At 39.8% G+C, this 26,567-nt stretch overlaps 1 protein-coding gene across 1 annotated transcript in view; it reads right to left on the reverse strand.

Moving 5' to 3' along the window:
• Positions 1–1,907: 1,907 nt before the first annotated feature.
• Positions 1,908–26,567, reverse strand: part of LOC131669387 (transcription factor Sox-2-like) — an 88,435-nt gene continuing 63,775 nt past the window's right edge. The window contains exons 3-4 of the mRNA XM_058944221.1: positions 9,097–9,223; positions 1,908–2,182 (exon numbers count right to left, since the gene is read on the reverse strand). Of these exons, the coding sequence (XP_058800204.1) occupies positions 9,172–9,223 (52 nt within the window). The 3' untranslated portion in view covers positions 1,908–2,182; positions 9,097–9,171. The remainder of the gene's footprint in view (positions 2,183–9,096; positions 9,224–26,567) is intronic.

Below are 26,567 nucleotides of genomic sequence, written 5' to 3' on the forward strand. Positions count from 1 at the left end.
TTGTTGTGGTAGTCGTGAAAACAGCTTGCCCAACTAAATCGATTTCATTCTGCTCAACTGCAAATCTAATATTTAGCGATTCGCTATTGTGGAAACTGCATTTTTAACGAAGTCACTCGTGCCAACTAGTGTTATTCAGAAATAAAAAGCAGGCTGATTTTCCAACTGTACAAGTCAATTTTATTTCGAAGGAAACGAAATCTAACGGCACTTTCTTGAATTGATGGGAGCTCAGAAGTAATTATTTTTGTCGCAGTAGTGTAGATTAATTTCGGTCAGGCATCGACAACGCACTCGTAGCAAACGAAAACCATATGTGACTCTTTTTTTACAAAATAATTTCATCTGAAGTACCCTCTCTCGATAATCCACGCCGTGAAAGCTTAACCTAGCATAAGCGCGTCTCAGTTCTCCCACAGTACACCGCGCGTCTCTCTTTTTTCATTCAGCTTAACCTCTCGTGAAAAAAAGAAGAGAAGAGATAGAGGCTTGCAGGGCTGTCATGCTTGGCGAGACGGTGGAGGTTAGGTTCCGGCGCGCGCGCAAGCGACTCGCTAAAAGAGGGAGGGCTAAAACAAAAGCGCCGGGTTGGTCGATAGTCCGCGGCCGCCAATCAAGCCGAGCCCCTCTCTCGCCGACAAGCGCGCTTTTGCTCTTCCTCCTTCCGAGCTTGCGGCGAGCTTTCGCTTGCTGCATCTTTCTCGATCTCTGCGTAATTTGCTTGCTTTCGGATGCGCTTCGTGGCAGAGTGTAGCCTTATTTTTCTAAAATATACGCGTGTCGTTAGCTCTTTCGATTTCCAATAAACCACCGACACGGAAGAAATAAAACATATAATCGCGGTGTCGTCGATGAGTAAGCAGCATATAACTCGTAATAGAAAAGAAAACGACGACGAACAAAACTTGCCTTCATTCTTGTACACAACTTCAGGCGACAACTCACCCTCCATCAGTCTGCCGATAGTATAGGCAGAGGATTCCTGCTGACGCGCAGCTTGTCGTCTCCACCGTGACGCTCGACGCGCCGTCCACCCATTCATACATACACACACACGCGCACACACATCGCGCACGCGGAGAGCAAAACTGCCCTCTGTCGTCGCCGTGCCGAGGGGGCAAAAATGGAGTCTGCTCCAATCCCCCCCCCCCCACAACCCCTTTCCTTTTCCGCGATTACTCGTCTTTTTATTATTTTTTCGCTGTTCTCCGCGTGTTTTTGCTTGCTACGTCAGCACTTGCACGTCGATCTCGAATATACCTCGGATTTGAAATTGGACTGACTTGCACGCGAAGCTTGTAGCGATTGAATTTGCCAATTGATCGTCATCGACGTGAACCGCTCGACACCACAAAATACGATTGGAAATCCATCAAAACTTAGTTTAACCTTCAAAATACGGTCGGCAGTCGTGGTGAAAAAATCTATTCCGAACGTCCGAGCGAGAGCCCGTAGAGATATCTTGACTTTAATTAGTGGCAGCTGGCCTTTTGCGTATACGGCAGATGTATCGAATTTGCGCACTCTCTTGTCTTAAACCGTTTCTAATTAGAGGGAGCAAGAGTGAACAAGTTTGTTAATTATGTGGCAAGTAAGAGGGTCCCACTCTCACTCTGGCACTTTGTCAGCTCGCGCGAGTACTAATCCAACGACATTTTAATGACGAACGCGTCGTCGTCGTCACATCAAAGTTCTAACTTCGGGTTTACTTGCCGAGAGAGTTACTGATTTTTGCCTAACAGGTATTTGTTTGCTTTTGTTCAATTGATTTGGCTCGCAGCTTTGAATTTGCTTGAATTTGGGAGGTATGGCTTTCGATCGGATGATTTGGTATTTCTTGTATTCTTAAAAAAATCATTGGTGGATCTCATTGGTGAATAAATGAAGAAACCATTGACTTATGATGATTAATTACAGCTTTTATTTATAATAATAATTCATTGTTGTATTTACATTAAAAAGATGCGTTTAAAGTGCTAATAAAGTTGTTATCTTTTAACGATGCTTATTCAACACTTACATTATTATACACCCTTAGAGTAAGTAACTACATACAAACTTATTAAAACGAGCTTAATTGTATTGTTGTCGAATTCTTTATTTCTTTTTTCACTTTATAAGTGGTTCTTGGCTGGCCCACGGGCGACGAAGTCCATCTCTTTTATCTTGCCGTAGTCTGGCTCTGTAACAGAAAGCAGAGCGTCTCTTAAAATTTCATCTCACGCCGAAGAATTAGCGTCTTAATTAATTTGAGTGCTTAAAAAAAAAGACAATCGTTGCGACAGGAGACAATGAGCGAAAACTGTCTTTGAATGTGTCGCACGTCGAGAGCGACACTCGCATTGTGCCGTTCCAACACAAAGGGAAACGGGCTTTCGATTAGTTCATTTACCGCCTCTCTACGCGTATCGATAAGTAAAAATACACGCGAAAATAAAATTCCTCAAGGAGCGGGGGGGGGGGGCGTTCATTGCTTATTCGGGCGCGTTAGCGTGTATACTTCATTCCAAACAATCGAACTCTCTAGGGCTGCCGTGTTGTGCTTGTCAACCCTCGTTTATATACTAATTCCGTCGTACACTGATTATCAAGTCCGCCATTGATTTTGCTGCTGACGTCTCGCGAGATTTCTCCTTTTAAAGAAATGACGCACATTCGAACGCCTTGTTACAATCGACAACAGCAAGAGCGTAAGGGGATTCCTAATTTGCTCAGTGGGTAATTATACGAGGAGCGTTTTTGTACTCGCGGTTAATACGTCTGTGTCTGTTGTCGCGAATTCATATACGTATATTAGTTATTTTCACGACTTTATCTCTCGCCACCAGGGCGATAATATTCTTTCAATATTCTTTTCTTTTTTTCCTATTAAAACGAACTCTATTCTTTCTTTAGCTTCGATAGAAAAAAGAACAAATTGAACTGACCGCCAGTGGAAACTCAATCCTTCATTGCAATGTTTCAAATGCAGAGGGCAGGCAAATATCTATGTAAGGGGTCTATATAAGCTCGTCCAATTGAAAATCCGGGACACAAATGAATTTTTATTAGCATTGGCGAGTAAGAGAGAGAGAGATAGAGAGAGAGAGAGAGAGAGAGAGAGAGAGAGAGAGAGAGAGAGAACGATCGGTCGCTCGCACAATGGGGAGACTTCGGCTCCAGGAGTCCGCCTCGGTAATTATTTTTGCGCCACCGCGAACAGGAGAGAGAGAGGTTCTGGTTGTGACAGCTTGAGCTTGGAGACACGAACTGCGTGAGCGTTAAGCTCGATTCGGCTCGCGTTTTATCGGTTCTTTTCTTTTTCTTCTTTCTTTGAACAATGACAAGCATTACGTAAACATACCGGAGCATGTTTTATTTCAATTGCAATGTGTTTGGAAAATGTGCATTGTAGATTCGAATCTAGCGAAATTTTAATAGTCTTGCAAACAATGAGGTTAGGTATCGACATCGCGTCTTTTAGAGATAATCAGTAATGATGATTCACGAGAAAAATTATTCTAGTCCGTATAAATTAAGAAAAAAAAATAAGATCTCTCGTTTTAAATTACGTGTGCTAATTGACCTATAAGGATGAAAAAAATAACGAATTTGCTAAGGTAAAATAGAACGAATGGCAGATCGCACGGGCGACGTTCCAAGGGCTTGAGCAAGCAAACAATCAGTCGCGGCGATCGCGTTACTCGAGACTGCCAATTTCCGCTAATACACGTCCATTATCTGCTCGCTTCGATTTCGCACAGCGAGCACGACGATGGTAAAAAGCACGAGATTCTCGAGAGAGAGCGTAAGAGTGGGCGGAGGGTTGTCGAGTGAGACTCCGCTAGTGGTGTACAGACTGTACTACGCTTCACCCTCTTTCGGTGAGACAAAGATGTCGTGTCATCGGCAGTCTACCCGAGTGTGCACCACTGCAAAACTGACAACTCGCTCTTCACTGCGTCCGACCACGGTTTTCAGGTTTTCTGCAGGTGTTTCTTTATCATTTTTATCAGATTGCGTAGGATTCTATGATTGGACGATTATTTCCTTTATTCTTTGCGTTGATTATTACAATTGAGGGAACTCTTGGATTTTTAGAAAATTGCAAATGATACTAATTTTGTCGTGGTATTTTTTTACGTCCGTTTCTATGAAATAAATATATTCTATATTCTATATTCCATGAAATAAAAGACACCCGAGCAACCACGCACTTTGAAAAATAACGCGTAATGTTAATTTGTTCGGTGACAACTAGATGATGAATTTGATCGATTACTGTAGAATAACCTTCATGGCACATAAATAAATGTTGCTTTTCAAATAATATTCCCGATTTTACCTATGACTTACCGTAAGCAACAAAATACTTTACGTGATAAAATAAGCGGCTCCGACGCTGGAAAATCAATAAAAAAATACCAGTACAATTAGTCTTTTATTTTGCATATTTTGTGTTAATAAAGATAATACATTTTGTGGACTTGAAAGAACTCATTGGTTTTCAAATCTTTTAAACAATCAACCGAACCGGTAAAATAAAATTTTCAACGAAACTCGGCAACATTTTATTACGTACTCATAAAAAAATCTTAATACATAACGCGCTATCAATTGAAATAATTAATGATTTAACTCAAAAACCCGCCTAAATTGAGTAATTCATCAAATTCCGAAATCTCGACCGTGATGATTCAACTCAACATACATACCGAAAAATCTTACAAAGGAGTTATTCACGCTAAAGCAGATCTCTACAGGCTAAACAAGCAAATCAACCTGGCAATAATTCAAAATCTTTTTTCTCAGCCGGGACTCCAATTAATACGTCTGCGAGCCCACGTATTAGTAACTGTCGCAGGATAGAGTAATTTTGAGCGGTCCGCCTCATTAGCCCAAAGCCAGGCTTTCGTCACACACGTACGCGATGAGTCGAGGATTCCTTGAATCGCCAATCATCTCGAGCACGACGTATCATTTTCACGTTTGGATTTTTACGGGATTGCTCGGTAAAGTTTGCCCTCTGTATTAAGCTAAAGTCGTATGTCTTTATTCGGGAGACTCTGTGACAACGTGACAAATTGCCGATTTTTAAACATTGGAATTTCTTATATGCAATTTTTTGGACTACAAGGATGAAACTGTCGAGTAATTTAATGTAATTTTCGACGAGTATGGCCTGATTTATCTGCGATTGCCACCTCATAGTAATTGATTTCGAAGAAACCTTTGATTCTTTAAGAGATCCAGTTATGTTCTACGATTATTTCGCACCTCTCCCGAACAATATTTTTTACGATAGACATCTTCACTCCTTCGAGGAATTTGTCGCGCAATTTAACGTTTTCTTGGAATTTCTCTTTTTTAGTCTCTTGCTAGTTTGTTACATCTCATTCAATTTTGCCGCAGAAGCCGAGATTCAAACTCACGCACGATGATTGAGCAATATACGCAATGGACAAGGTCTATAGTTTCTTGATCTAAGTAAATTACCTGGAAAGTTTATAGCTATGGACCTTGGACTTTCCAACTGTTATTTTTTTATGGATTTTCCAACGTCGGCGCCGCTTATTTTATCACGCAAAGTATTTTGTTACTTACGGTAAGTCATAGGTAAAATCGGGATTATTAGAAAAGAAACATTTTTTTAAACATTGACAGGAGTTACCTGCACACAATGACATAGCTTTCAAGAGATTTTCGAAGCCAGACGCTCGAGATGAATAAAGACAAAAACTACTTGGCATGCATTTTATCAGCGAAAACTTTTCTCGCAAATACATGACAAGGGCAATATACACGTACACATTTTCCCGACATTTTCTCGTTCCCCATCGAAGACACTCGAAAGCCGATCGAAAAAATCTCAAGCCGGCGACTTCCATCTTCTTCTCTCTGTCTCGGGGTTGCGCGAGCGAGCGAGCGGGCGAATCCACGACTCAAGAGAGAGGAGAAGCGAAAGGGCTTGGGAAGCGCCGAGTCACGACGTGTAACGAGCTTCGCCTTGCTTTTCAAGCCGAAGGGAGAGAGTAAGAGAGACAGAGAGTTTATAGATTGATACGCGGTCCCTCCGTCGCGAGGGATTATTAAAAAGAGAGAGAGAGAGAGAGAGAGAGAGAGAGAGAGAGCTTGAGAGGATTTTTCGGCGCAGGATTGAGGAAGCGCTCAACGTCAAATTGTTGGAAAATTACCAAGTTTTATCATGGAGAAATTGATATGGTAGATGGATATTGTAGCAGTGATGGAAAGCTCATTGGGAAAGAAAATTTAAGATTTCTTCTTTATTAGAAAGACTTTTGGCTACGGCTATTGATTAAATTCATGTGATAATTATGTCGATGAAAGGTATTTTTTGCGTATGAATTGCAGTATGAAAAATTGAAGTTGATTCTGTAAACAGTCACGATGAATCTTGAGAAAATCATCCATCCGATACGATAATTTCACAAGAAAATGATAAATTTGTTTTGTACGTGATAAAAATGATATCGCACATATGATCGACAAACACGATCCAACCGCATAAGAAAGTCTAAAAATAAAGCCTCGTAGCTCGTTAACCGTTTAATCAAGTCTATCCAAACAGGCTTTTGCTCCACGCATCTCCTCTCGCTGAAACAAAAACGAAAAATCCAGGCGAACAAAGAGTCGCTTTTTCACTTTTTTGTCTCTCCCTTCTGTTCTGTTGCGAGCTCGTAAACTCACGCGCATCTAATTAGCCGAAACGAGCCATTAGCGCGAGTAATACACGCTCAGCTCGTCATCGTTTGACGAGTTAATCTACGTTCGCGCGCCGCGCGAGAAAAAAGAGACGCCGTCGTGTTTTTCGTGAATCAGCGATATTTTGCACGTGAGGGGATGCAAGAAGGAAAGCTCGATGACGCTATAACACTCAGAAGGATCTTCACACCTGACCAAGCCTCATAGATTTTCCCAGGCGTAGCTCTACTTCAATCTCCCTTGTTTCCCGTGTATAACCAGGCATAATCAATTTTATTTTTTTTATCTCTTTCGACTTCCTTTTTCGAGATTTTTTACAGATACGGTAAAAGGTTATTCAGTATTTGTAAATTGTTATGATGTGCAGCAATCAAGTTTGTGCTGTAAATACGGACATTCAATAAAGGATAATACTCTGTTTTAAATTATTACATTGAGATAATATAGGAGTCATGAGATATAGAGTAATTTTGTTTGTTTGCTACCTTCTGACTGAAACTCGCCATCTGGCATCCCAAACTTCAAATGGAAAGTATTCGCGTATATCGTTTCCGTTTCCAAAATGCATAACACATTGACTCAGTCACTCGAATCTTACGTCGATCGAATGAACGAGATAGGATACAACAAATTCAATTGCGTATCACGCGCGGATAACAATGATTAAATTTTATAATACGCCGTTATGTTATGTTATTTAAGGGTATATATAATCGTGATACGCAAATGCCTATGGAAGTTTTATCATACTATTATAAAATCCATTGACGCACGCACAAAAATGTCTGCGCAATGATATAAGCTAAAAAGTGCGAAGAAAAGAAACCGGCTTGTGCGTAGCTGCTTTTGGTATTTCGTGATCACATAACCGCCGACGTATCCACGTAATCGATCGCTAAAAAAGAAAGTATATGTACGCGCAATACTTTAAACATGTTTCGGCGCGGGAAGAAGAAAAAAAGAAAAAGAAAAAGAAAAGGAAAAAGAAAAAGATACGAGGGTAGAGGCCGCAATCGTGCCGGCGATTTCATAGCTGTCGCGAGCTCGACGGATATTCCGTTTCAAGGTTGTGTGAGCCGCCAACAACAATCGATCCTCAAAGATGACCGCGCGCATTCCATTGCACATGAGAGTGAGAGAGCGAGAGAGAAAGATTTTCGAAGATATATGTTTTGAGGCTTGGAAGTGTGAAGTATATGTGTGTCATTAAATCGGTGTAATGTTGACGAGGTATTATTCATTAACATTGTATCGGAAGGGAGGCAAAAAGAAAATTACTTGGATATCGTTGAACGACAAAAATTCCGTTGGGAAATACATATTTTTTTAAACATTGCTGAAATACTCAATTTGGTTCGCTTTGACGGTCGCAGTTTTGATGCACATTTTTATTTATTTTTTTTTCGCGCCACTACTCCTCCGCTCTAACTAGGACCTCTTTGATCAAGGCAGCGCGTCTAATTCACAAGGCGAGTCAATTAAGGCCGTGCTTACTTTGTCCTCTCGTGCTTTTTCTCTTTCTATGCTAAAAAAGAACTAAGCGAAATTAGTAAATTGGTATTTTTCGTTCTTAGCCGAAACTAAAAACAAAAAATCACATATTCAATTTTTTTTCGGCGACTGACTAAACCGAGCTTTTACTACTAAACTGCAATTCAATGAATTCTCGGTTTGAACGGTGCTCTAGCGCACGTATTTTTCCCCAACTACTTTCAATGAGATTTTCTTCTTTTTGAACTAGCTAATCGTCATTTGCAAAACAAAATAGACGAAACGCAAAACTCCACTTGAAGTTTATCTTTGGGGCACGCACTCATCTAATCTAAAATCACGATCATCCGACAAAAATCTCAATAAACCGGCGCATGACTCCACAAACTCGACTGAAAAAAGGAGAGAATTTGCAGCGTACGCGCCTGTATACAGGATGGAAAACGACAACGAGATAGCGTATCTCGTGTGCCCACAGAGTTGGTTCGAACCGTGACGAATGCAACGTGGACGAAAACTAGGGCAAAACATTCGATCGCAACTCCAACTCCTCCTCTTTCTCCTCCTCTTTTGCGATTTGATCCGCGCTGATCTTTTCGCGCCTCGTCGACACGATTAAAGTCGTGCGCAAAAAGAGGAGCCGAGAAATCCCACATTTTCCATGAAGAGAGGAAGTGTCGTGCTTGTTAGGTGACAGCCATGTTATAGACGACATTGTCGTGCCCTTCTTGAGAGGTTAAAAAATTGTCGGTAAGTTTTATCGGAGCAACAATTTTTGCTGCGGGCAGAACACGAGCGACAAGCAATTCGGCTCGGAATTTCGTGTCTTTCGAGAATGGAAGAAATCGAGGATGAAAGGCGAGTTAATTATAAAATAAGATCACGTCAGAGAAGAATGCTCACCGTACAACGTGAATCGTTGAAGGAGCAAGGACCGACGTCATCGTAGTAGTTCGGACTGCTCGTCGTAGATTGCGCTCACGTTGGCCAGGACTCTTGTACGCGTACGTTGCTCGTCGAATTCCAGTCCCTGAAAACAAACGAACAAAAAAAGCCATTAAACATAACGACCGAATTTCTACCCTCATTGTTATTGAAATTCAAACATCGAAAGCAATTCATTGAGCACGTCCGATATAACGGTAATTTGCAAACTAACTAAATTGGAATATCCAAGCACGAACGTTAATAAATCTACGCATTTTTTTTTCTATACATAATCACGTCGACAACTCGTCTCCTGTTATTAATGGCACATGATTAATAACGACGTCGTCGAGTATATGAGTCACCTGAAGCAAATTCTTCCACGGTCAATTAATCTGCGCGCAAATTCTTATGCTTGTCGCAAGAGAAAATTTCTTTTATAAGCCAATGTAAACGTTGTAGGGAGGCCGAACAAGCATCTATTCCTTTGGCAGACAAAACGATGACGATTTGATTTTTCGATTCGGCCAATCGAATTCGTCGGGATTTCGTCGCTCGCGAGTTGTCGTCTTTTAAGTGAACTGTCAACGCATTGCCAAGGTAACAGTGAGATGATTTATCCCACTTATGACCCTGTAATGATTAATTTACATATTTGATGATCCTGAAAACGATATACAAATCTCACAAAAAAGTCCAACTTGCTACCATCAAATGACCTTCATTATCGTCGCGTACTAGACGAATTCCATCTCGAAATATCATGAAAAAGCGCGTGATGTATGCGACTGCACGCCGATATTAAGATACGTGGCGATGCATTATAGAGACATCAGAGAGAGAGAGAGAGAGAGAGAGAGAGAGAGAGAGAGAGAGAGAGAGAGAAGATCCGGTGTATAGCCACGACCTCACGCGCGCGAGCTGTGCAGAGGTCCATCCTTCTTCTGCCTTTCTTTAGAACGGAAGAATGCGGAGGTGGTTTTGAGATGCGTGACGTGTGCTCGCCCGTAAGAGCGGGTGATTGATTTTCATGCGCGCGCGCCGCGGTCTTTTGATGATTGTGTTTTGTCTGGCGTTTAGCGAGAAAGAGAGAGAGAGAGAGAGAGAGAGAGAGAGAGATTGTTAAGCAGGGTACAGATTTTTATAATTGATGGTTATTCGTATCGGCTTTTTTTTGTTTTTAATCAGAACATTTCGAATCTTTTTATACTTGCAGCGGTAGATGGAGCTGCGAGGTTTTTTGTCTATGCGTAAAAATATTGAGTGGTAATATTACAACAGCTTGAGAGCAATTTGAAAATGTGGTGATTTTGTAAAACAATCGAAGCGACAGTTCAGAATATTCGCTTTTCTTGTAAATGTTGTAAAGCAATAAATATTCAACAACCCAACAATCGCACTCCCGAATAACGAAGCAACAAATTGTCGGATAAATCTCCATAGCATCATTATCGAAGGGAAGAGAAGACAGAGAGTAAGTCGTTAATAAAGCCACGTCTTTGAGAACTGGAAAGCTTCTCCTAGGCTCGCGACGCGCGTAAAGGCGATAAGCCGCGTCGTCGTCACGCAGATGGGCTTCGCAGCTGTGTGCGTGTGTGCGTATGTGTGTTCGTCGTGTCGCACAGCCGGTACGCATAAAATTAACCCGTGGATTACGGCTCTGCTCGCGCAATTACTGCCACGCTTCCGCTACTGGCGCTGAGTATTACGACGTCATCGCAGACGTATATGCAGTACGACCCTTTGAATTATTATCTTCGCTTTAACAATTTTTCTTTAGCGATTCTTTGCAGACTTTGGCCAAAGTATGTGTGAACATAATCTAGCGCGTGGTGTGTGCCAATTACAAAATCATGATAACAGTAACGAATCGAAGCGCTGTAAAAGAGAAAAAAAATAGCAGCGAAAGAAAAGAAAGAAGAGTAGAGCACAAAGAGTGGAGAGAGAGAGAGAGGGAGAGAGGGCGACGTTATTACACGGTTCATTAGGAAAGCTCGCCCGAGGCAAAAGCCGGATATGCGCTTTTCAATCTCTCTCCCTCGTTTTTCCTCTCGCTCTCCTCCTCCTCCTCTCTCTTAATTATTTCGCAGCTTCGCGGACGGCGACCGGGAAGTAATTTATTTATGAAAATGCGCGTCTTTATTTTTATTTTCTCGCCTCTAATCTCGTGCGCCAGCCAAACTATCTCTCATAGGAGGTGGAGGAAGAAGTGAGGAGGCGAGGCTGATTCTCTCTTCTCCCTCCCTTTCTGCCAGCCGACGACCATCCTACCGACCAACCGGAGAACAGCTCGGCTAACTTTCTCGTGATACGTGGTATATACACCGACGAGGACTCCTCTGCGAGCGTTGTATATATATATATATATATATATATATATATATATATATATATATATGCCTTACGAGGATTTTGCTCAATTCTTTCTTCGTTTTCCTTATCTTACGGGCTCTGCTGCGTTTGCGAGTAAGTAGTTTTTTACTCGTTTGTCTCTGTCGAGTGAATTTAATATTGGAATTATGATGTTTTTTCTCGATTAAACGATTTTAACATCGCTTATGCTTTTCAAATAGTTCTGACGAAACCCGAATGTTACATCAACCAAGTTACGCAGAGATGAGATCTTCGCTTTTTTTTTCCTCGACAGTTATAGCGAAAAAAGACTCGTACTGGATTATGCCAATCTGCATGAGAATGGCTTCATTGAGTTGGTCCGCGCACAACACCTATACATCGAACAATTGAAAAAAATTCCGAGCTAACATTGACAATAATTATTCTAAAAAAAACAACAGAAAATTGTAGCCTAATGAGACGAATCTCCTTGAACGTTGGAAAAACGTGCGCCGAAACAGGAGCAAATGAGCGAAATCCGGTTTTCGCTAATTAGCGAAAGACGCGTCGCCAGACAGAGTATACGCACACAGACACACATACATCGCTAGATAGTCTCGTTTCTCGCGTCTTCTTGTCGGGTTAGGCGGGTCTCTGTCTCTCTCCCTCTCTCTCTCTCTCTCTCTCTCTCTCTCTCTCTCTCTCTCTCGCTCGGAGAACTGCCAAGAGTAGTAGAATGGATTTCTAATTTGCCTCCGTTCAGGCGGCTTTTGTGATTTTAATGCCTCGCGCTCTACTCGGCGTGTGACGCAACGTGTTTTTGTGAATCCTATTAGCCACTTCGAAACGGTTTTTCCTATGTCGCTTTGCACTAGGTCAATGTACCTCATATATTTCAGTACTCTTTTTAATTACGATGATTATGTAATTTGTTAGAATGTTTCAGTAAATTGACAATTCCAAACTTGGCAATTGTACGCGCAGTGAATAACAATATCGCCAAATGAATTTTAGTTTGGAATCTGATTTCAACGATAAAGCAAACGCGTCATCTATTAACTCAACTTATACGCAGTTTTAAAAAACAGCGGAAAAGTATGTACTAATACAATGACGCGAAAAAGAGACAGAGAGATAAAAAACAAGCTAGAAAACCGGAATAAAATGCTCTCACCGCAATATCTGCACGAGCAAACCAAGATCCAGCGAATAAAAAAGCACTCGAGCGTCATAAAGCATAAAAGCAAAAAAAAAGCTCATGCCAAAAGAGCAGAAAAATAAGCCACGAGTTATTAGGTAGGAAAAAGGAGAGAGCCAAAGATCTCTCTTCGATGCGCAGGGTTCTAACTAAAAATTACGAGAGAGAGAGAGAGAGGAAGTCGGTAGAGCGCGTAACGCGCGGGGTCACGACAGTTTTTATGGATTCCGGTCCGCCGGAACTTCCGGCGGACGATCTCCCTCTCTCTCTCTCTCTCTCTCACTCTCTCTCTCTCTCTCTCTCTCACGCGCGCGCGCGTACTCTTTCGCAAACAGAGCATTGCGCCTCTGCTGAAATATTGTGTGGCTAAAGTACGAAAAAAATATCGCTGATGCTTCAGTTTTACTTCAACTGTTTTTTATATCTTTTTGATTTTCTGCGTTTTATTTTCAATGGATATTTTAGCAATGTTTTGGCTTCTAATATCAGTTCGTTTGTAATGAAGTTGTATGTTCCTGTGAGATATCGTAGCGCAGTAACTTATGGTGGTGATAGATTAATTCTGGTAGTTTTGGAAAAAGATCAAATTATTCGAAAGTTAATCAGAGAACTGAATGAATCCAATAAAATTATCGATAAATTATTTATCCGGTGTGATGATAATTTTAATAATTATTGAGAATGATTATTACAATCAAGTATTGAGATACAATTCAATAATTACCATTGATTTTTTCTTGTATGTATAGAATAAACTCACGTCGCTCCACCTATGATTGCCGGAAGCTCGAAGTTACAACGATCTATATATTCATTTCATCTTACCAAAAGAACTAATCAATTTTTCATTTAGTTCTCCAGTTGATATTTTGTTCTTTATTATATCGCAATATAAAAATCCTCTTGAACTAGCAACTACATAAACGTAGAAAAGCATGATGTTTTCCGCAAGAACTTCGATTTTTTACGACTATATATGCGACGATAGAGAGAGAGAGAGTTCTAGTCGTGCAATAAAACACATACACACATCACAGACGTGTATGTATATATAGATATATACAGGGGAGGGAACGACCGCACCCATAGCGGCTGCATCAACAGCAGTAGCAGCGGACAGATGGACTTCCGCTTCCTGCGGCCGCGATTTGTCCAGCGCGCGCCATTGCCTCACTCACTGCCCTGCACTGTCGCCTTTTCCGTAAGTGCTCAGCTCTCTCTCTCTCTCTCTCTCTCTCTCTCTCTCTCTCTCTCTCTCTCTCTCTCTCTCTCTCTCTTTCTCTTTCACACACACACTGCTCCTAATATTTATACATATTGCGAAGCTGTATGAGTTTGTTGGTATTACCTGGACGAATTCGCACGGAAGCAGATTGAAGAAATAATTTTGAGCTTTAGTGTCGCAAGAGGAAAGGGCGACCACCATACCTTGATTCTCGCTCAAGTTCCGAACAGCACTTTGAAATTACTATTTTTCGTACTATATTTCAGGTTTTCGGTGAAGAGGTCGCTTCGACGAGCGCGAAAACTTTTGCCGATGCAATAAAATAGAAATTAACCGTTAATCAGCCTCAAATTTCCATTTTCATTTTTTTTTTTCTAAGCGTGTGCAATCCGCTGCACGGTGTACACTGTATACGCAACGACCAATAAATCAGCAAAGTACGCAGCGCGAGTCTGCCGTCATTCCGCAACGCGCAAAGCCCAGCCAGGCGTGGCCATCGTGATGCGGTGGAGGTACAACATCGCTGCATCTACACGCAGTCGAGGTGTGATTTCCGCCGCATCCACGGCGCGCGCACGTATATGTAGCTCGCTTTCATAAAACCGAAAGAGAGAGAGAGAGAGAGAGAGAGAGAGAGAGAGAGAGAGAGAGAGCGCATCGGGTCCTCTAATTTTGCAAATGGCGAGTGAGAGAATCAGAGAGAAAGAGAGAGAGCGAGAGGAAGCTGAACACAATGCTTGCAGTACACGCGCGCGTCTAGTTTACTTTGGAGAAAGTTTTTTAGTTAGTCTAATTTTTGTAAGCACACCGTGCTTTCACGCAATTGTACCGTGGGAACGCGGTCTATGTATTTTCTTTTTTTTTAATTTAGAACGGTTTGTTTATTTAACGACGAGAGTCCGAAAGAAACTATCTGTAAACTGCGAAATTGCAATAAAAAGAGAAGATTAAACTACGACCAGTAGCAGCCGTAGGATTCTATCAACGCTTTGAGTACAGTACACATACAATGTCCCTCAAGACTCGTGTTCCAGGCAGCTTCTCTCTCGTTCTCTCTAATAGACTGGTCGATTCGCCAGCAATTAAAGCGAAGTGGCCGAAGCAAACATCGATCGAAACTCCTTCCAGCCCCCCCCCCCCCCCCCCCACAGCAACAGAACTAGACGCACTAGCAGCACCGAACGTCTCTTTCAAATATTTGGCTACTCTCATGCAAGCAAGCGACGTACAAGTTTCTTTGTTCCGTGACGCAAACTATGTGTAAATTTAATCTTCGAAGGACTTCCATCCCTACGTGTATGGATCGATACAAATTTCACGAGTCCTCAAAAATGTTTGCGCGAACGCACGGATTACGATTTTTTGCCTTGCGTGATGCTGGCAAATGTGTTTGTTGTCATTGACAAGAAAAATGTTTATTGGCTAATTTTTGTTGTTACTGAGATGCCAAAGGAAGAGATTCACGTCTATCTATGTCTATCTACACGTGCAAATTCACCTTTCGCAGAATTCATAAAAAATCAGAAGAACTATTACAAAAAAGTGTTATCGATTTTATTCGATATATACGATTATTACGTATTATAAAAGCTTTACGATTTTACGTAACATTATTTTTTTCAAGAAGCACAACTGAAGCAGCTGCTGTTCTACAGCTTACGTAAAACGTATTCGAGCTCATTTATTTCGAAGACTATTATAATTAAGTGTGCTACATCGAAGGTAATGCTCCCATCACTAAAAGCATGCGTTTACACGCACTCGAGGCAAAATAAAAGCTCGTCTCAACAGCAAACATCCTTTCACATTCAGAACTGAACGCGCGTAAAAAGTCTTCATCATTAAAGTTAACCGAAAGAGCCCAAAGATTATCTAATCCATGTAAAACACGAACATTTGTCAGTGCTACCACGCAGAATGTACGCAAACATTCGTAACGCGATGGCAAAGGGTATAGCTGTAAATTGTGAGATTCGCGCAGGCGCAAGGAATCCACTGACTCGCCGTTGTCGAACCTCCATCGGTGACATCTTCATCGCGAGTCGGTGAGAAAGGCAGATCGCTATAACCTTTGTCAATAAGGATCAGCGAGATACTTATCTTGCCAAGACCGTTTTTTTTTCTTCATGACAAAGAGAGAGAAAGGTGTTGCGGTCGGAGTGCGATATTTTTGCGGGATAACGGTGCGCTGTCAATTAGAAAATTGAATGCAAAAAAGTTTGTATATCAATGCTCAATTTCTTTGGTGACGGTTTGATAAAACGCTACATTTATATTTTTCAGACGACTGATAGACAATCGCAAAACTTACGACGGACAATTCACGTGTGTCCTCGTCAAGCCAAATCTATTATAAATGTTAAAAATCAAGGAACGAAAGATTTTTTTGACAGACTTATCAACGGAAAACTCTCCTATCGTCACACTTTGCGAGGTACCTGCATCTGCAGGTGAGAAAAACAAGTGCGCGCGCGATGCTGTTTGCTCAACAGCTTAGAGCGAATTAACGTCAACGCGGCTTCGATTGAAGTTCTCGCGCGCACTCGTATACGCACATGTGGCTTCTTTTGCAGCGTTCGGAAAATAATTTTTATGAAATTTCAAGATGCGCTTTCGTACGTGCGATCGTCACAAATTAGTTCAAGAGAGAGAGAGTGAGATGATACATGACAGCCGAAAAAAGCTGCATGCCGTAGTGAGAAAAGAAGAGAGAGAGAGTAAGATCATTAAGCAGTGACACGGGATATCAGCTGGGCGTCACTTTGGAAAAATGAAACCTCATCGATATGAGAGGCACGAAAGAATCTTCCACGCTAATGGTCCCACTTAACATCTCAAGCATCTCAAGAGAGGGAGAGAGAGAGAGAGAGAGAGAGAGAGCAGCGTTCGCTCGCTCAGAGAGTTAATAATCGGCAATATTTATCCCGCGTTGGTCACGGCCGACGAGGCAGACTGATGAGGCCGTGCCGGCATGCCGCGTCTTGAGGGAGAGCGAGACAAGAAGGTGTTATAAAAATGTGTGAAGGTGCAGCGAACTGCTGGAATGGAGTCATTGCTCGTGATAGATGGCTTAAGTGCTGGCTGTGGGCTTGAGAGATTCGACGATGCAACTACAAGCTGCTTCTTTTTCTTCGTTGTTGTTTGCAGCATTACTGTCATTTCGTTTTTTTCTTTTAGAAATACATTTCGATCGAATTACTAACTTCAGCGTTATGATAGCTGCTGTACTTTAATATCCCACAACTGTTGATTGTCTTTTGCAATTTTAACATGCGATAAAATGCCAAAAGAACTGAACAATTTTCATGATTACCGTGAAATATAGCGCAGAAAGTAAAGCGTCAAAATGTGAATTAGCAAGCTGAAATTGTTGAACGAGCTGTGTGTATATATACATAGAGGCAAGGGCTGAAGGCATAAATGAGACGAGAGAGAGAGAGAGAGAGAAGGACGAAAAGAGAAATGTTAAAGAGGCAATAAAGGAAGCGGCATTATGCCGGAGATTGATGCCGTGCGTGCAGTGTCACGGTCAAGCTTTTCGTCGATTCGTCGGCGGCTTGGGAGGTCATTTTTCAACGATTCACGCACACGTGCTACTCTCGGAAATTGGGTTTTTGATTATATGCAATAAGAAGTTAATATTGCTGTATCAGGATTAAAGGTGTGAATTTAGGGTAGCATTAAGATTCTCTTTTGTGATTTGAATATATTTTCTTCAATTTACGAGGCTTCATTTAAAAGTAAGATTTCGCATAATAATATCGCTGATAAAATAATTGAATATCAAAAATTGAGAAATTGTAAATCTGCTATTTAACTTTGTTGTGGCATCATTGAAATGTTAGCTGTTGCGAAGATTGGATATAAAAATAACTTATTAAACTGAAACTTATTAAGTACTTTACATCTATCAATACAAATAAGTATAATAATTTGTAGGCTAAACTGTAAATGACTTCCACATTCTCTCAATGGCCTAACCTTAAAATACGATAAAGTAATCTTAATGCACTTCAATTGCATTTATTTATTGGACATATAAATTAATTGAATATATCTTTATTGTAATGGTTAGCTTCGGATAAATATGATCAATATTGAGAAGAATGGTAAATTGATATTTTATATGAAATTCTGCGAATTTATTTCGGTGCAGTCGGCACCGCTAATTTATTTCAAATAAATTTTGAAATTTAATTTATAAATGTAAACAAACCCTCGAAATGGTTTCAGATGAAAATGAAAAAAACAGTTAAATTAAAATAATATATTTGTTGATATGGAGAAATCCTATGGAAAGCTTGATACCATGAACCAATACGTTAAAAAAGAAACAAAATTAAATTGTTAGGCGCAGCTGATGGTTCTATCCTATCCTTATCCTTGCCTTATATTTATTTTTATTTTTTATTTTTATACTTTTTACATATTTTATTCCTATCTAATCTTTAAAAAAAGATGAGTCGCTGACATCCAGCGTTGTGATTTGTTGATGCAAAAATAGAACGCGAAATTTTGAAATTTCCTATACTTTGAAATATTATTATTATTATATATCAAAGAGTGTAAGATTTCTATTTTAGCGATAAATTCAATTTATGAATAATTAATATGGATAATAAACTGCAAGAATGGAAATACATTAGTAAAGTAAAATGGTTTAAGAACATAATACGTTATGTTTTGAAATTATTTTTACAAATTGTTAATTTTATAACCATCTCCGATACTACAATCAATATCGTTGTGTTAAAATTTGGTAGAAAGAAAAAGAGAATGAAAAAAAATAAAATTGAGACTACATATTTATCTTTTGTATATTTAAAATTAAAATGTATGCGAACAAAGGAAATTAATTATCAAAATATTAAACCCGTTAAATTAGAAGAATATTCACGGGTGTTTTCATAGTGGCAGCAAAAAGTACACGATGTTAAATGTATTACTCATACTAATATAAGATTGGAGCCATAATCACTACTATTGAATATGTAAGTTTAGTGTTGTATAATAGTATAATAGCATTATTGATCTTAGGTCGAATTAATCTTTTGAATAATTTTTCCGATATATCTTGAAATGAGTAAAAGTTCATCGATTTTTGAGAAAAAATGGGTGCATGTTCTATTTTTATTCATCAATAAATATTGACGTATGTAGTTATGTTAAACAGCATGACTTATTCGTGTCCATTGAAATCTTGAAGTTAACATGTAAAAGGTTCAAATAATGTAATAAAAAATAGTAAAACATTAAAAAAAAAAAGCGCACGAAGCGCGCTAAATAATAATAATAATAAAAAATAAAAAAGAGAATCTAACAGAGTGAAGCCAGTTTATTCATGATTTGATTGGCTGAAAGAGAGTCACGTGATTAGCTGTTATGTGACAGCATGTATATGTTGTATACACTCGTAAAAAATTACTGCAGATTTTCGCAGATTAAATGTTCGAAAAGTGTATCAGTATAATTTGCATGAATTTAATAGAAATGATCGATTTGTTGTAGATCGGTGCATGTGATAGGTCTTAGTTTAACGACTTCAAAGTAAATTGTTTAAAAATTTATTTATTTGAACTAGAAATGCTGCTCGTTCAAGAATTGGCAACAAACTGCCTTTCGACAACGTAATAGTCTTTCGATGAATTTCCTTTATTTCTGAAAAAGTGTGAAAAAACTTGAAAACAAGTGTCAACTAGCAATGCATTTGATGGCTTCGATAGAAAAAATGCAGGCTTGGTTTAACGTTTCGGAAAGCCATAAAATGTCATGCGTTGAATATGATCGCAACTCCAAGCGATAATAGAGAAAAAATCAAGATTTTGAGCTGACAATAAAATTTGAGAAACTGCATGAATGCAATTTGTGAATTGTTGGTTACTCGTTGAAACTTGTTATATTTATATTTTTAAATGAGAAATCAATGAATAATGTGAACACGCATACGACGGCGTTCATAGTGTTTAAGTATGGGTATACAATAAACTTATACATGAATTGGTCTAAGAAGAATAAAATAAAATATAGTATTTTTCGGACGTGTCCGTTCGATTACACTTGATAGATGGTATCGTACTTGGTTTTAAGGCTGTTTGTGTGGGCTGGACAGAAGGCTTGAAGCAACGCATGACACGGTTGGCTGATTTCGTAATGAAACAGACGGTATGTAAAGCTATCGTTAGAAGTTTCAATTGACTATTGCATAGGATTTTTCTTTTGAAAATTAGAAGTTTAATCATCATACTTATACTTGCTTAATAAAATGACTTCGTTTTAACTAATAGCGTTTAAACTTAAGAGCGCAGTAACAATCAGTCCAAATGGGGCTTTCTACGTTGGTCCGGCGATCAGTCAATTTGGAATTGCAGTACGCCAGGCTCAAATGCAATTGAAACTTAGCGTTGATCGAACCAACGACGAAAGCTAGGCGCAAAAGTGCTACTATCTACAAGAATCTACTGGTATTTCGAAAATAGCTCAGATTACCAATGCTGCTCTTAGTTGTATTTATGGTTCTGGATGAATTAACTGGCACTGTTCATAGTATATTCTATTCTTCCATTAGAATGATTAAAATTTCAACTAGTGTCGATACATAATATTTTCATCTGCAACAGCTGTAGTTTTTCGAATAAATGACATATCTATTAACTATATGTGGCCAAGTAACATATAGTTGTCGCAAGCTCGAGACACGCGGTGTCGTCGCCGCAAAAGAGACTTAATGTCCCCATTTGTCGGGTGTAGCCTTCTCCTCCACATCCCCGGAGGCGATTCATCTCACACTACCCTTTTGTGTCACTCGGCCCAACTAAAATTACCTGCTAGGAAGGACGTGATCTTAATTCACCCTCGGCTCACTGGCGCGGATCCGTCCTCGTAAGGATTTCAATTGCCGAATGCTTAGCGTGACCATTAAATTCGTGATATGCGATTTTTGCCAGTGGCAATTCATCTTGCAAGCAAGAGTTATTATAATAGATGGCATTCGATTGCCTTTTATAAACGATTCTAGCGACAATGTAGATTTTTTCAGCTGTGAAAATGGTAGTTTTCGTTTCATGCGGCAGCTCGTGACTGCTCGTTTCTTCGAACTTTGTTATTTTGAAAATTTCCACAAGCTAGACGTAAATCCGAAACACTTGAAGAACAGCTTGCCACGCGATCATTTCTCACTTGATAAGCGCTTCTCAAACACTGTGTTTGTTATTTCAACGCGCGTAACAAATCTCTTTCGAGAGCGACCGAGAAAATATCAGAGCCGCCAAGCGATTTCATATCGAAGCGGGTTTTCCATGTTCGTTATGACTCAAGCTGCTAAAGAAGAACGGAAACAAACGATGAAAATAACAGTAAAGCGAAAAAAAAGAAAAAAGGTCTGCACTTGTCACGCAATAGAAGCGGTGAATTTTCATAGCGAATCACCGTTGTTGCGGCCGTGGGGGCCAGTCGATCGCCTATCGTGGAGAGAGTTTCCGGCCGGAAAAGGGAGTCGCGGCTCTCTTTTACGGGAGGCGGGGGGCGTGGGTGGGTGGGTGGGGTGGGGGGGGGGGGGGGGGGGGGTTGCTCCGCGATCTATCACTCGCTCCTTCGAAGAACGCGCCTCCAATTTATTTTCGGCGGACCTGCCTACTGCAGTTCCACGATAAGGGAGGCAAATTCGCAGGAACGCAAACGGATGTCGCTTCGATTACTCAAAAGTTGATTATCCCCTGTGCCAGGACGCGTGCTAATTTGCAATGGCAAAACACGCGCGCGACTCTCCTTGGACATAATAATATCGCAGAGGAATTCTTTTCGTTTTTTTCTGCGTCGAGCGCATTGTGGGGGACAACCCGTAGCGAGAACGGCTTGTTAAAGGCATATCTGCATAAGAAGAAGAAGAAGCCGGTAGAAGCCGTCACATTACGCTTGGGAATTTATGCGCGATGTCTTGCGTGGCGTTTCTCTCTCTCTCTCTCTCTCTCTCTCTCTCTCTCTCTCTCTCTCTCTCTCTCTCTTTCTCTGATGAACGACCGAGGAGAGCAAAAAAAATGAAACATCCCACGAAAATTTTCCCGCGAGCGCGCGACGAAAATGTGCGCGAGCGCGTAATTGAAAGGTAATTTATTAACGGCGGAGGGAAGGAGGAGATTTATTACTTTTGTGCGTTCTTCTGAAGAGGAAAACAAAATAATATACACACGCAGATTTACGCTTGTTAAAATCGTAAATCGATTATATTTATATACGTGGTCGTCAGAAGTCAATGCGCATTAATTTGTTGTTTAGGTAATGACTAAAGCTCCAACAAGGAATATTGAAGTACAGAAGCTTGGAAAATTAGTATAATTACAACGTTGGCGTGATGAAAAATTTCAATGAGCTGAGTTTTATATTAATGAAAGTTACGTGAAATTGTATGTCATGAGTGTACGATGAAATTTATGTTTTCTCGAAGTCATTACAGTATGAAATTACATTGGCACGAGGATTAATTAATTGCTTTGCTGATTCGTTCCAAAACTGTAAAACAATGTAATAACTTTCTGTCGAAAAATTGCACTGGACGAAGGGCAACCTGATCAGACGTCTAATCAAGATTCATTAAGATCGTCAAAACTGAAAGTCCTAGTAATTAATTTAAACGTATATATAAAGCCGTAAAGCTTCATCAATCTCTCGGTACAGAATAATTTTCCCATCGCCTAGCCCCTTCTTCTTCGAAAGTTTAATTACTCGCGGAGGCGCGAATCACATTATTTCCTATAGCGAGAGCGGGAGAGAAAAAGGTGGTCGAGCGAGAGTAAGAAGAAAAAAAAATGACAAAATTTTAACGCCTCGCGCGCGCGAGCGAGCCACGCAAGAAGCCATTTCGCGCTGGCGCAAAGGTGATAAACACGCCAAGTTACGATTTCTCGGCAGTCAGCATCGCTGCCAACGACGACACGCGCGTGCATGCGCAAGTTAAAGTTTGATGTGTAAAGTGTGCATACAGCCCCACCTTGCGTACACGTATGCATAAATTTATTATTTTTCAAAATGCAATTCTACTTGGCTGTAGCGTGCGACTATTTTCCTTCTTCTCTTTCTTTTTTTTCGTTGACATTTTTTTATCTACTTGGATCACAAAGACATACGAATAGTATTATCGAAATTGTACGATGTTAATCAACGCACTTTTCTAGCCAGAAAGTAGTGTGCGCGAAATTGCATCGCACTGCGTTGTGCTTTATAATTTCTGTCACACTAAAATTACACGGGTACTTTCTTATCGTCAAAAACATTGTTTATATTTGATAACCAATTATTTAGAACCTTTTGCATTTTCTCATGCCGATTGCTGTAATTTATTTTATTGAAAACTTCATTGCTCAATTTTGAAGGAAATTCCATGTACGTTTCTTACTTCTACTGTTTATTTCGATGTTCACATACATTTTTTCATCATTACTACAAACTGCGATAATACATGGCCACGAACGGCCTGAATTTTACATTGCAACAATAGTAATATTACTATCAACAAAAAGCAATTCAACGCTTATAATAGTGTTATAAAATATCCGATGGCATAAAAAAGTGATAAAGTTGCATGAACCAAAAATTATGAAATAACGATAAGAATTAAAGTGAATCCTCGAAGAACACAGATGTATCTATAGATAAGAGCAAAATGACTTTATGTGTTGCTTTTCTGAATCATGAATCAGCTGCTCATAATACGTTTTTTCTTCAATTCAAGTGTAGCAGCATTTACTTAATTGTAATTCAAACATTATGTTAAATAATGATTTGAGCAATTAAATAGGTACAGAAAATTCGACTACTATACTGCATACGTGTAAATTTATAATATCGTGAACAACTACATTCGAATGTATACATAAGTCACTGTTTCATTGAATGATGAAATTGTTATTTCGGTTCTACATAGTTCATAATACAACTCAATGCGGTTTTCGTAATCGAAAGTACTTTGCTTGAAGTTGAAACATACTCATTTTTCCAACAGGCCCAAACATCATTATCTGATACGTCCCGCGAACAATACCGCAAAACTGAAGAAAAAGAAGTCATGGCAAGTTTGAAAGAAGACTCAGCATTGTCTGTGCAATAACCGGCATAAATGCTATTGTAACTATTTGATTCTGCTTTCTGGAATATAATAAATTTATGGCGATGAAAATCATAACCAACTGATGTTTAGTGAAATTCGTTAATAAACGTATAAAACTTTTTGAACAAATAATAAAAATTTTTACCTCCAATGCTTGCTTTGATTGTTTAATTAAATTATTCATATCTTGGATGAAATCATCTATGAAGTCTGCATGGACATACTAGCAAAAAACAATCCGATAATATTTTTATAAGATCAAAGATATTATTCAATTTTTATTCATTAGACTGTCTTATGAAAAGGAGTATCAGAGATTTCACTTACAGTTGTTGCAATGAGTATCGTGATAATAACGTAACTTTTCATGTTTTAGCGGATGATCTAATTGCTTTAATCGGTCACAATCAAACACTGCCGAGACAGGATATGTCGCTGTTTATAAACGTTCGAAAATTTCTGATAAGATAATATATTCCACATTTGCTTGTATTAAAGTTAACGAATACCGACGATAATAGATAAGATTACCTGATAAGTTCTGTATAATACGTGAGACAAAAAAGAAATAGGTTTTGATAATTTACAATTATATCGTGGTTTCGTCTTATATAAATTTATAACACTGAAGGCTGACTAATATCTTAGAATAGAATAAAGTAATTTTGACGTTAATTAAGTAAAAACGATGATAGACTTTTTTTTTTGACATAAAATATTTCAAACAAAATTTTCGCCTGCAACTGTGTAGAGCTTGAAAAAATGTACTAAAAATTATTTAAGCTACATGATGTTAGTCGATAATATGTAAATGAAGTCAGTGATAACTGTAATAATCCAAAAGTGATTTCTATCTTATTTATTTAACTAGCGTTGTTTAGCGCACTTCGCGTATTTTTTAATAAATTTTCATGCATATCAAGTTTTTTCATATTTACTGCATACTCGCACGGGAAAATTAATACAAAACGTTTAAGTACATCGATTAATTACGGTTTCATTAATAATTCATGAACAAAAATTGTTTCAGAATTCAGCATCAGAAAAAGGAAATGACTCTAGTTACGTGTCAAGTGCGAACAGTAACATGGATACTTTAATGCCTCGGTATGTTGTATCGTTGAAACAATGCGCAAACAACGCTAACGATGAAAATGTTGCCGATTTATGTTACCAATCAAAGTGGCTTAAATAAACATTAAAATTTGAAGATGATGATCATATCAGATGGTATTGTTGAAAATGTTGATAAAGCGAGTGATGTTTCAACAGAATGTAACTTATGCGTTAGAAATGGAAAAAGCATATATCGACGATTAAAAAGTGTAGAGGTGAATGGTAATGGTAAAATGATAAATTTGAGCACAATATGCAAATATCTAACTGAACACTTGAACGAAAACAAACGTGATGCAGATATAAATGTCCATACTGGCAATTGACCAATCAAATGATCGTCGTCTATTTATTGGTCTTTTTTGCAATTCCGCTTCTCCGCTACCCGAGCCTCGCACTATTATTATAATCGCGGCGACCGCCTGACAAAGGAAGAGCAAAAACTCGTGTTAAAACAGATGTACAATCGAGACAGCAAACATATGTCAACATCGTCGCTTTTTTTTTCGTCGAAGACTCTCTTGCGCGGATTCGCGAACAATGATCGAAGAGGCGCGGGTATGAGGAAATCGATGCATCCACAAAAGATTGCCGATAGCTTCCCGGTAGACACTCGCGCGCGGCTTATCGAGAAAAAGCCGGCGAGCAGCGTGCATTATGTTCGGCATTCCGCTGTCGTGTGCATCTCGATCTCTCTCGTTACCTTGTTCTTGCCCTTCCCAGAAGCTTTCGTTTCGCGCAGAGTCCGCGACTTTTGCATTATGCGCCTTTTTTATTCTCGCGGGCAAAGTATTTATATTGTGGCGTGCGTTGCGATATCGATGTCGTCGAAATGCCTTTCTTTCTCAATCAAACGGCAGTCGCACGACATCTTTCGTAGTGTCGCATTTTGCGCGCTTTCTTCTCCAGCGATTGAGTTTACGAACGCCTTGCTGGCGGACTTTTGCGGAACGCTGCGAGTGATCTTACCATGCAAATCCGACTCGGCCGTTCCAAAGTTTTTTACTTTTTCCATCTTGGACGCGAATCGTCAAACGCGGCTCGGGTTCGAGCATTCCCCTCCAAGTTCATCGCGGTGTCACGTATAAATACACGCTAATGAAGCTTTGCGCTTTGCATTCTGAAAAATCGCGACGAAAATTGCCCTGCGCACGCAAAATGGGAAACGAGTCGAGTGCGCGCCACACGAGCGGCGCAACTTGGTGGTGTGCTTCGTTTGCTGCTTACTAAACACGAAAAGTGTGTATGTCACGCTGTGTGTATGCCGCTTACAATCGCGAACTTGTTCGCGCAACACTCGATGCTCTTGATCGTGTACCGCTTTGACGGAGGATTAAGGATTTGCCTCGTCGCCTTTCCCGCCGGACGAGCGCGTCGTCAATTTGACTTTCCTCGCGATAGCTTTGGCAGTGCGACGAAGAGCACCGGCATCGCAGAAAAAATAGCGGGACACGCCGAGGCGCGAGGTCGCCGCT

Source organism: Phymastichus coffea, unplaced genomic scaffold, assembly GCF_024137745.1.
Source record: "Phymastichus coffea isolate CEN01 unplaced genomic scaffold, Cenicafe_Pcof_1.1 PCOF00092, whole genome shotgun sequence".
Taxonomy (NCBI): domain Eukaryota; kingdom Metazoa; phylum Arthropoda; class Insecta; order Hymenoptera; family Eulophidae; genus Phymastichus; species Phymastichus coffea.